The sequence below is a fragment of the Bos mutus genome, chromosome 2 (genome assembly GCF_027580195.1).
Source record: "Bos mutus isolate GX-2022 chromosome 2, NWIPB_WYAK_1.1, whole genome shotgun sequence".
Classification (NCBI taxonomy): Eukaryota; Metazoa; Chordata; class Mammalia; order Artiodactyla; family Bovidae; genus Bos; species Bos mutus.
In genome coordinates this window covers 87610744-87623087 of record NC_091618.1, presented here as the reverse complement: position 1 = coordinate 87623087, position 12344 = coordinate 87610744, and the positions used below count along the sequence as shown (strand labels likewise).

At 33.4% G+C, this 12344-nt stretch overlaps 1 protein-coding gene and 1 pseudogene across 2 annotated transcripts in view; one reads left to right on the top strand and one right to left on the bottom strand.

Annotated features, from left to right (window-relative positions):
- Window positions 1-12344, top strand: part of ORC4 (origin recognition complex subunit 4) — a 94701-nt gene that overhangs the window by 57072 nt on the left and 25285 nt on the right. For both annotated transcript variants that reach the window (XM_070390062.1, XM_005905613.3), the window contains 4 exons: window positions 4761-4836; window positions 5387-5472; window positions 8882-8930; window positions 10787-10938. In XM_070390062.1, coding sequence (XP_070246163.1) covers window positions 4761-4836; window positions 5387-5472; window positions 8882-8930; window positions 10787-10938 — 363 coding nt within the window. The remainder of the gene's footprint in view (window positions 1-4760; window positions 4837-5386; window positions 5473-8881; window positions 8931-10786; window positions 10939-12344) is intronic.
- LOC138984982 (U2 spliceosomal RNA) lies at window positions 11554-11730 on the bottom strand (annotated as a pseudogene).

Here is a 12344-nt window from a genome sequence, read left to right as displayed (position 1 = left end):
CTTGAAATCACATAGAGTTTATTCAATTTGTGTTTTATGGGAAAATTCCAAGGGCAGGCTTTTCTTTTCCCTTTATAAACTGCTTTTTCAAACTGGATAGTTTAAATTATGCAGTCATACCAACCCTAAATTTCAGAGTCTTGACACAAATTTGTTGTTTGCTTTTGCTGTGTCCCCACACTGTAACAGCAAGGAGGCACTATTCTCTGTCTTCACTCACAAGAAATGGTGATGTTACCTCAGCATGTTCCTCCACTAACATCCCAGTGGAGGAAAGGAAGCCTGATGGATCAGGGACATTCTTAAAGTTCCTACCCAGAGGTGCTACAGAGCACATCTCACACTTATCTGACCGGAGTGAGTCACATGGTCACACCTAGTTTCAAGAGAGCAGGGCAGTGCATTTTTACTAGATACCTAGAAAGGGAGGTTAACCAGAAGTATGGTGAACCTCACTGATGACCACCACAGCTAACTTGTTTGAGTTTATATATGATTTTTCCTTGCCTAGATGCTTGTAGAATTGCTGTTTCTTAGCAGTGTGAAAGTTTCACAGGTTATATCAAAGTGCAGGTCGTAAAAACCGTAACTCTGCAAACCCTCTTGATGTGAATTTAAGTCTTTCTTTAGTAAAAGGATGATTTTCCTTTTTTTCCAGTTTTAATTATTGTTTTTGGAAAACACATTATATACTATGTTTGAATAACATTTTTACATGATACTTTAATTCTTCAAAGAGCTCTATAGTGATATTCTTGTATCAGTATAGGAGAAAACGAGGTCTAAGAAATTAGTACATTAGACCTGTTATTCCATCATACACTGTGCATCTTGAAGTAAAATGACCTACAACAGAGAAGTTGAATCTCAGTGATTCATGCATCAAAGTGTCAAGCCAGAAGTATAATTTGAACAGCTAATGACTTAATTTATTCTGAACTTTCATCTTGGAAGTTTGTCTCTTAAGGCATACAGAAAGTTTACAGAAAAGGACATAGAGCTAGTAAATGCTTACAAAAATGTATAAGTAAATACAAATTAAACCTGAATACTCCATTTCATTAGTAAATTGGCTAAAATAGATATATTTGTTACAGAAAAAGTAAGCAGATAGTACAGAGTTCCCACGTAGTCTCTCTCTCACAGACACACGCTCATACACACACTCACCCCGGTACAGTTTTCCCTGTCAGTAACATCTTGCCTTACTGTGGTACATTTGTTAAAATTAATGAAACTATATTGAAACATTGCTAATTAAAGTCCATTGTTTACATTAAGGATTCTACAATTCTATGGGTACAACACCATGTTCTGGTGCTTGGAAATAATTTATCTAATGTGACTTAACTGAAGTATGGAAAAACCCATACATGGTATTCCATTATGGTATAATTTAGTTTATTCCTACTGCATTCCAATATTGAGAGCTCAGAAAGCTGAAAAGCATTATTTAACTCCTCACTTTTATGATTTGTTGTGTGTAGGCGTGTCCTGAGATATAAAATAGGTTATTTTTAGATAAGAGTATTATTATATCATATAATTAGTATAATTATATATATCATGCTGCTGCTGCTACTGCTACTGCTAATTTGCTTCAGTCGTGTCCGAGTCTGTGAAACCCCATAGACGGCAGCCCACCAAGGCTCCCCGGTCCCTGGGATTCTCCAGGCAAGAACACTGGAGTGGGTTGCCATTTCCTTCTCCGATGCATGAAAGTGAAAAGTGAAAGTGAAGTCGCTCAGTTGTGTCCAACTGTTAGCAACCCCGTGGACTGCAGCCCACCAGACTCCTCCATCCATAGGATTGTCCAGGCAAGAGTACTGGAGTGGAGTGCCATTGCCTTCATAGCTTAGTATAATCATGTATAATTATAGAAATTTAAACTTAAAAAATAAGATTGTGGTATATTAAAAATACTACCCTTTAGCCAAACTGTCTAAAATACAAAAATTGAAAATCATCAGTTAAGTGGTAAAGATAACAAATTCTGTGGTTTGTTGTATTTCAAACATTTTATTTTAAAAATAGACATGGTTCCAAATGAGAGATTTAAGTCTGGAAAATACTCTTCTACATAGAAATTAGACTTGCTAGATGGTTAAAGTTTCTTCTAGTTTGTTTCTTCTGGTTGCATATTGTTGAATATTGTGTCCCTGAAAGTATTTGGGAATAGTAATAAAAGCATAACAACCTCTGGATGCTGGCAGTTCAAAGCAAACTATACAAGTATATCTGTAACATTAATTTTTAGCTACAAAGAATGTGGAAATGGGGTATCCAAATTGATTATGTTGGTTAATGTAACATAACCAACTAAGGTTTTTTTAGTATATAATATAGTATAAAATATTGAAAAGATGACATTGTCTCCTTGGGGGGAAAAAAATCTGACTTACGATTGTTAACCTAGCTAATTACACAGTAAATTTTAGCAATATCCAGAGTGGAACTACGGATAAGGCAATGGCACCCCACTCCAGTACTCTTGCCTGGAAAATCCCATGGATGGAGGAGCCTGGAAGGCTGCAGTCCATGGGGTCGCTGAGGGTCGGACACGACTGAGTGACTTCACTTTCACTTTTCACTTTCATGCATTGGAGAAGGAAATGGCAATCCACTCCAGTGTTCTTGCCCGGAGAACCCCAGGGACGGGGGAGCCTGGTGAGCTGCCGTCTCTGGGGTCGCACAGAATCGGACTTAGCAGAGTGGAACTAAAATTATTATTTGAAGTGACCTAGCAGAGTGGAACTAAAATTATTATTTGAAGACATGCTTGCTAATATATTTAAATGATCATTTCAGACCACACACACACCTCACGAAAAAGTTGTGAGCTAATTCATGCAAATCATAGTAACTTGATGTTAAAGTAAATTTAGTGGAAAGAAGGCTGTAAACCTGTATAACTCTCCCCTTGCATATGTAAAATGAAGGTATTACTATTGACCCTGTTTCATTCTGCAAATAATTTGAAATGGTTTTGAACAGTTTATCAAACCTAAAGTGGTTTTAAACATAAAATCAGAACCAGGGAAATACAAATACCATGTAAGTAAAATATCAAGAAGTAAATGCAAGAACATAGCAGATTGCTAAGAAAATGCCATACAGGCTGTATTTTGAGAAGCAAGTTAGTATCAGTTGGGGACTAACTCTGGTGATAGGATCTGACTTGATCCAAAGACAGAAGTACCACCTCATCTTCTGACAGTTTTCTCTAAGAATGTAACTTTTCTCTGCTGGGCTCTTACTCATAGTATGACAGTTGACATTTGTGGTTGTCTTTCTTTTTTATTTTTAAAGGACTTAGTTTACCTGTGATCTGAGGTGGAGCACCATCTGCTTTAAATATGTTTGATATCCTGTTGTGAAACCTGATGATTTGAAATGAGAGGTTTTGCTTTTTTGTTGTTGTTGCACACAGATACTGCAATGACAAATAGAGATAAAATACTGAAAATACAAGTAGTATTTTGTCTTTCAAAATAGTTTACCAGTTGTCTCAGTGACTTTGTGGCGTAATCCTTTTTGTCCTCATTAAGTTTGATGCCACTTTTGTTGTATACATAGCCTAATTTCTTGAGCTATATATTTTGTGATAGTACCCTTCTGCTTCTATTTTCATATTAGGAAGAATAATCCATCACTCTTTTTAAAATCTTCTTGTTTTTTCTTAATTCTATTTATTTTCAAATTTCAGAAAATATATGTAGTATTAATATGAAGAGATACATATGATAGTGCAGTATGAGTGATAAGATGTCACAAATCAAAAATATAAAGAATGTTAAGTATGTGGCATAGAAAACTAATTATAAAAATGTGAAGCTTTATAATTGAACAGTTTAAGATGGTTTAACACTTTCTGGGTATTTTTAGTAGTAATTACTGTTATATTTTGGGCTTCCCAGATGATGCTAGTGGTAAAGAACCCACCTGCCAGTGCAGGAGACATGAGACATGAGTTCGATCCCTGAGTCAGGAAGATCCCCAGGAGAATGGAATGGCAACCCATCTCAGTATTCCTGCCTGGAAAATTCCATGGACAGAGGAGCCTGGCAGGCTACTGTCCTTGGAGATGCAAAGAGTCGGACACAACTGAAGCAGCTTAGCATGCACACACTTTATATTTGAAGTATATTACTAGTAATAATTTTTAACAAGGGCTTTCTCTGCTTACTTAACAACTAACAAAGGCAACATCTCATATTTAGCTTAATCTCTTTGTATTTCTTTTTTGATTTTCATTTCAAGGTAACATGCAAAGTAGCTCACAGTATTTCACAGAAATTAATGTACTGAGGGTAGATATTTTGCAGTCATTTAGTATTGTTCTGGTACTTCTTTTCAATAGCTTTTAACTGATTTCAGTAATAATTTTGTAGAGTCAGTACTGTAGACATGTAATGAACTGACTGATACGTAAAGTTCTTAAATACCTGTGGTTTTTATGACTTCTACTGCAAAGAAGTATTTCCTTTGAAAACTTAAGGGTTATTTCTAAACATTTATCAGAAGTTTGGGTAGCTGATTGAGAGAATGTGGCATCATTCCTGGTTCTGACATCTTACTAAATCAGACATTAGAAGTTCTAGTTGAACTTTCTGTCTGTAGAGAATCTGCAAATTTAATTGTTAATTTTCAATGACAGCTGTTAATATTCTATTCCTATTACTCATAGTTTAAAAAAGAATATGGGCTTATCATCTTTTACTTGTTATTAAATATTTCATAAACTTTTTAATATTATTTAGTTAATAAACCATGCTTTGAAAGAACTAATGGAAATAGAAGGAGTGAGTGAAAACATATTACAAGTTCACTTAAATGGTAAGTATGTTCTCATTTTGCCATTGGAATGATGTAAGCGTATGAGCTTTTTACATTGAGACTAAATTTACTCATATATTTAAAATCTGCATTAATAACTATATTTTAAAAACTAAATCTTTAATGGACTTTTACTTTAGCACACTATGCACAGTATTTTTAGAAATTAAAAAAATTATTAATAAAGGCACATAAGGTCTCTTTTTTTTGTATTTATTTTCTTTTTTTTATTATTTATTTATTTTAATTGGAGGCTAATTACAATATTGTAGTGGTTTTGCCATACATTGACATGAATCAGCCATGGGTGTACATGTGTTCTTATCCTTTTTTTAAATAACATTAATTCCAAGGAAGATGGTTCTTTGAGTCTAATGTTTTCACTATTAAATTTTAAAAAGGAAATAATGTAAACTAAAAATTTTTGACTTTTTCTTTCTAGTTAAATTTTTTAAAGCATTAAAAAACTTACTTGACTAGAAAATAATCTGCATAGTATCAAATACTTATTTCATTTTTATGACCTACTTTTAAATGGGTTTTATTTCAGGACTGCTGCAGATCAATGATAAAATTGCCCTAAAGGAAATCACAAGACAGTTAAATCTGGAAAATGTAGTTGGAGATAAAGTTTTTGTAAGTATCATTTTCATTATTTTATTAAATAGGATTCAAAGTAAAGTCTGTATAGCATGGACCTGTTTATATTAGCATGGACCTGTTTATATTTTGGAAGAGTAGGAACGGTTCAGAGATTCTAAAATATACAAGATTCTTACCATAAGAATGTACAATGTATAGGATGTATTTATTCATCAAATCTTTTAAGTTTAGACTTTATGAAGTAGATTTTATTGGTTATATTAGGGCTTCCTCGGTGGCTCAGACAGTAAAGAATCTGCCTGTAGTGCAGGAGACCCAGGTTTAATCCCTGGGTCAGAAAAATTCCCTGGAGAAGGGAATGGCAACCCACTCCAGTATTCTTGCCTTAAAAATCCCATGGACAGAGGAGATTGGCAGGCTGCAGTCCATGAGGTCACAAAGAGTAGTCAGACATGCCTGAGTGGCTTTCACTTTCACTTTTCATATTAGTTATAAAATAGTTTAAGAAATCAAGATTTGTTTAAATATTAACTGAGTTGTTTCTTTGTTTGTAAGAAAAATATTCTGATTCTCTGCCCTTGGAGATAGATTAATCTGCTTTTAAAAATATTAACACTCTATTAGTCTATTTCTAGTCTTAAGAGACTTGGATAGCATGAGAGTAGTAGAAAATATACTGAATTTGAAGCTACAAATGGTAGGTTTGTAACTATTGACTATAACTATTGACTACCTGTATAACGTGTCTAATAAGTATCTATGAATTACAGATCCCTCACCAGTTACATTGGCATTGTCTTATTATACTTCACACATTTATTCTAAAGATGAAAAGAAGTGTTAAACATAATTATTTTTGTTTGTTTTTTAAATTGGATGCTAAGATACTGTGCAAATGTCAGTTATATTTTACTATTAAAATGTTCTCAGAAAGTACCCACATCATTATTGTTCCTTGGGATCTCAGGGCAGTAAACATAAATAATTTAACTGATTAGAAATATTTTGAAACTTGTATTAAACATTTTACTTATCAACTTGATTTATTAGGCTCAAGGGAAACATGATTAATTTAACTTGAAGCTAAGGTAATTTTCATCATCAAGTGACTCCTCAGCTTAATGCAATTGAAGTGGGTTGTGTACATTTCATATTCATTTTCTGGTCACTGGTGATGATGCAGTGGTGTTCCTCTAAACTGTGAGCCACCTAACATCTAGTAATTTTATTCTTTAAAAATTAACTATAAGTAAATTTGAACTATGTGTAAAATACATAGCTAGTGGGAAACCGCTGTATAACACATGGAGCTCAGCTGGGTGCTCTGTGATGATGGGCAAGAATGAAAGGGAGGCTCAAGAAGGAGGGGATATATTAATATTTATACTTACAGCTGAATCATGTCATTATACAGCAGAAAACTAAGACAACAATGTAAAGCACTTGTCCTCCAGTTAATGAAAAATCATCCATAAAAATTTGAGCCAGTGCTGTGTTACCATCCATCACCTACAGGTTTTTGAAGTGCAAGTTCAAATGTTCCTTCTGAAATCTGTTGTTTTCCCCGTGTCCAGAATGCAGTGTCAAAGATAGCGGCCTCCTTGGCAAAGCAGAGTTACTGTTGCATAGAATCTGTTCGGCTTTTGGTTTCCACTTGATGTAGATTTATGTTTCTAACTTTCCTAAATATTGCTATTTGTATTGGATTGTATGAAATAATTCATGGCACAGCTACTTACCATCCTAGTCATTACTATTGATATCATAACCCTCACACATACAGATTATTAGTTTAACTCCTATATTATATCAATTAGGCACCTGGAGGCTAAGAGACATAATTAGTGTGTCTAAAGTCATAAAATAACAAAGGCTGGACATTAAGAATCTAAGTCATTTAACCCCAGAGCCTTTCTGTTTTGTGTATTTAGAGCAAATTTGTATATACTTTTATAGACACACACATATGTATATGTGTATATATAAATATATACTTACATAAGTAAATTCTTATAATATGTACATATGAATTTACCTAAGTATATACTTATTGTAAAGTGTAATAGTCTTTTAAAGAAATAAGCCTTCCCTGGTAATCCAGTGGTAAGAATCTGCCTACCAGTGCACGGAACACAGGTTCAACCCTGGGTCCAGGAGGATTCCACATACTGTGGGGCAGCTAAGCCTGTGTGCCACAACTGTGGAGCCCACGTTCTAGATAGAGCTCATGCTCTGCAACCAGAGAAGCCACAAAAATAAGAGTAGCCCCCACTCTTTGCAACTAGAGAAAGCCTGCATGCAGCAACAAAGACCCACCACAGCTAAAAATAAATAAATTTAAATATATATATATATATAAATACCAAAAGATAAGCAGTCTTTGAGTAACTTTGACCACTGATTTTCCAACAGTTTATCTGAGCTTTTGTTTACATTATGGTAAATACCTCTTGCCCTACCTACTTTGGAAATAATATTTCTTGACAGCATGTAATCATCACAAAATGTGTAGAAGCTCTTTAAAACATATTATGTTATTTTATGTCAGATCTCTCAACTGGGAAACAAACAAGTGGGTATCTTTTGTCCTTTACATTGCCTCAAGTTTAAAGTTGACTGTTTCTTTAAATTAAGATAATTTGAATGAAGTAAAAATTAAGGACTTCAGTGAAAAAATATTTTACAAGGCCTTTATCCACAAGCTGGAACATCTGGATAATGCATCTGCTACTCTGTTAGTTTCTATCCAGAATATTTAAATTGTACCCAAAAATGTATCGACTGTGTTCCAAGTGAAAGTGAAGTCGCTTAGTCGTGTCCGACTCTTTGCGACCCCGTGGACTGTAGCCCCCCAGGCTCTTCTGTCCATGGGATTCTCCAGGCAAGAATACTGGAGTGGGTTGCCATTTCCTTCTCCAAGTAAAGCAGCCAAATTTGATATGATATATACAAATTATATAATCTGCTCTTCAATAGAGAAACACTGTTGTATTGTCTAATGTTTGAGGCAGGTTTCTTCTTCCTTTTCCTTTGGGATCTCATTCAAATTCATGGTCATTTTTTTAGTGGTATGGGTTTGAGACTCACAGCAGACTGACACGTTTGAAGATAAAAGTACAGTGAATTTCTTTTTTTCTCTGATTGTGTTTAGAGTATAGCAACTCTTAAAAACTACCTTTGATTAAATTTTTACAGATTTTATCCAGAAAATATAAAATTTTGAACATGGCATGATCCCATTTTCAGTGTTATGCCATCTCTACTGTTACATTAAAGTTTTAGATTGTAAGCATACAAGAGATGGAGTTCAGAATCTGGCCAATGACTTTCATTTACTAGAAAACTACATAAAACTATTTATACAGTGTCTGGAGTCATTTAGCCCTCTTTTATTCTTTATTTCAATAAACTTCTAGTCATGGTGTCTTTTTTTGTTATTCAGGGTAGCTTTGCTGAAAACCTTTCATTTCTTCTGGAAGCTTTAAAAAAAGGTAAATACTAGCTTATTTAACAGTATCAATAGTTTAGCTTTATTTTTCCCTTAATCATATGCTTTATAAGAAATAAATATAAAAAAGAAATAATGACCACTGAAATCCCTATTAATAGTGATTATTCCAATTAACATTTTATTTCATATCTTTATTCACCTATAGTATATCATTAGTATAATTTTTATAAGAATGAAATGTTTTTTATTTTATTGTGAAATGTACATCTTTTCACTTACTCATAGTATGTTGTAAGCATCTTTCCATGTCTGTAAATATTGAGTGCATGATCATTTTTATGGTTCTCATATATCTCATTTTTAAAATATAAGCTATTTTAAAATTGTAACATAATAAATTATAACTGATTAATCACCAGCTATCAACTTTTATTCCTGATTTTGTATCATTAGGAAGAAATGCTTAACTGATCATCCAGATTTCTTGGGGTAAATTTCAATGAGTAGAATACTGGGTTAAAGATTTCACATTTAAAAGCATAAATATTAATTACCAAATTATCCTAGAAGATCCATTGTCTAAACATATTTTAAAGTACTTTTTTTTTTCAGAACCTCAAACAATTGTTTTTTTTTTTGTTTGCTTTTTTAATAGAAAAAATTTTTCAGTTTAATTTTAATAATTTGGGTACTCATGATGTTCATATCAAATTTTAATTGGCCATAGATATTTCCTGATTTGTGTTTTTCCTGTTCTTTGCTTTATAACTGTGAGAATTCTTGCACTTGTTTTTTTCTTAATTTTGGTTTGGACTTTTCTGATGAATAGAAGTTTTAAATTATTTACATAATCAAAAATTTTCTCTTCTTCACACTTTAAAGACATACACATATTTTCATCCAGTATGTACACTTATAATTCATAATTTAGCTGAAATTTGTTTTGGAAAGGTGGAAAGTGGAGATGGCTTGAATATACCAAAATGAAATTTCTGCCTTATGTAGGTCTGTGTCTAGACTTCTGAGTGGTCCCTGTGGTTTTAATGTCTTTTAGGTTAATGTACTGGAGAAGGCAATGGCACCCCACTCCAGTACCATTGCCTTCTCCAATACATTAACCTGAAAGACATTAAAACCACATTATTATCTTTTAGATAGTATTATCCAAACTATAATATCTGATAATAATTAAAAGAATTATTAATTAACCTGTTTATTACCATGTTTTTTTTCACTTGTTTATGTGGATATAAAATAAAGCCTTTGACCTTAAGGAAATAGTGCTTGTTCTCCTAAAGCACTTTCCATTGTTGTAGTGAGAAAAATGAATCCAGAGTCATATGAAAGTTTTCCCTATTTTTTAAAATGTTGAAATTGTCAGTAGTAGAAGTTAAAGTAGCTTTGGTTAAACTTCATAGTGTTACCATTGTTTATAAAAATTGTTTCCAGGGGAAGACTTACTTTGCATTTCTAACTAAAAGTGAGTCTGTTTTGAAGTAATAATTTTATTATACTTTTATATTTAAAACCAGAGTATTTTGGTCTATGTAGGTTAAAAAATCTTTGTCTATTTTCTGATGATAGAAGAATTATTTACATAATTTAAGAAACAATAGTCTTCAGTCATTTAAATGATTTTCTTAACTTTTCATCAATAAAGCTACTAGAAGTCTGGTAATTAGACTGAAGTACTTGAGGGCAATAGGAGCTATTTTGTCTTTTGAATAATTTTTTGTTGAATAATTGTACATGCATTGGTAATGCCCTACTGAAAGTAGGTTAACAGTGTACTTTTCTTGGATTGAGTTTTAGAAAATGAAATGTACTAAATAGTTTGGAAGTTAAAGAAAGGTTGATATGACTGCTTATTAGTATAAAACTCTTATTTTCTCTTAGGTGACCGGACTAGTAGTTGCCCAGTGATCTTCATATTAGATGAATTTGATCTTTTTGCTCATCATAAAAACCAAACACTCCTCTATAACCTTCTTGACATTTCTCAGTCTGCACAGACTCCAGTAGTAATTATTGGTCTTACATGCAGATTGGTAAGTCTTTCTATTTAAAAACAATTGATTATAATGTTTAGAAAATTAAAGTTTAATAACTGACTTAGTTACTATGTAGCTCACTAATGTATTTCATTAGGGTGTGGCACCTTTATGCCACTTTTTAACTCAAAGGAAACAAGGAAACATTTATCACACATGCTTGTAGGCTAATACCTCCCTCCATTTCACTCAGATTACTGAATAAAAAATATGAAGTGAGATTTTGCTTAAAAAATATTATGTAATTCTACATTAGTAAATAAAGAGAAAATTAACATCACCACCATTTTATAAAAATTGCTAATGGTTTCTCATACTTTTTATATTTAAGATTCTTTCCATATTTTAAAAGTGCTTGGAATCAGCTCAAAATGATACTAACCCAACTTTGTTAGGTATACATCTCTGGAAATGGAAGGGATTATTTCCATCATATTATCATAGTAGTCACTAGAGTCTTTGCTCCTTGGGAGATTTTTAGAATGATTTTAATTGAAGTCTTAATGTAACTATCACATTACTTTGTGAAGACTACATGCATGTTAAATCTTCAGACAGTTTATGTAGGTCTGTTTGTGTTTACTCTCTCTCTTTTTTAAAATTTTCCCTGGAAGTGGGTGTACCATTTGTGAAAGTACTGCAATACCAGATCGATGGGTGGAGTGGATGGAGCAAGCTCCCTTTCCATCTCCTAGTTCCAGAAATAGTTTAATTCATTGTCCTCAGAATATGTATCAGATACTAAGCTGACAAGAACATATACTACTAGGCAAAAGGCCAAAAAGCATTGTGTTTACCTTCTTTTACTCTCCTTATATGAACTGTCTTACTGAATTCAGGTAAAACTGGTATTTAAGAGTCATCTTGATACTAATATGAGTCATCTTAATACTAACATTATGGCTGCCATGCATTCATAATTTTTATCCCTTTTTTTCCTTCATTTTTAGCAAACTTATGCCAGGCCCTTCTGCTTATTTTCCTTTTCTACAGCTACTTCTCTTTTTTAGAAATGGGAAGGTCTTTACTAAGTCATCTTTCAACAGTCCTGCTAGTACTATTTCTCTCAAGTTCAGTTCAGTTCTGTCGCTCAGTCGTGTCCGACTCTGTGCAACCCCATGAACTGCAGCACGCCAGGCTTCCCTGTCCATCACCAACTGCCAGAGTTTACCCAAGCCCACATCCATTGAGTCTGTCATGCCATCCAACCATCCCATCCTCTTTCATCCCCTTCTCCTCCTGCCCTCAATCTTTCCCAGCATCAGGGTCTTTTCAAATGAGTCAGCTCTTTGCATCAGGTAGCCAAATATTGGAGTTTCAGCTTCAACAGCAGTCCTTCCAATGAACACCCAGGACTGATCTGCTTTAGGATGGACTGGTTGATCTCCTTGCAGTACAAGGAA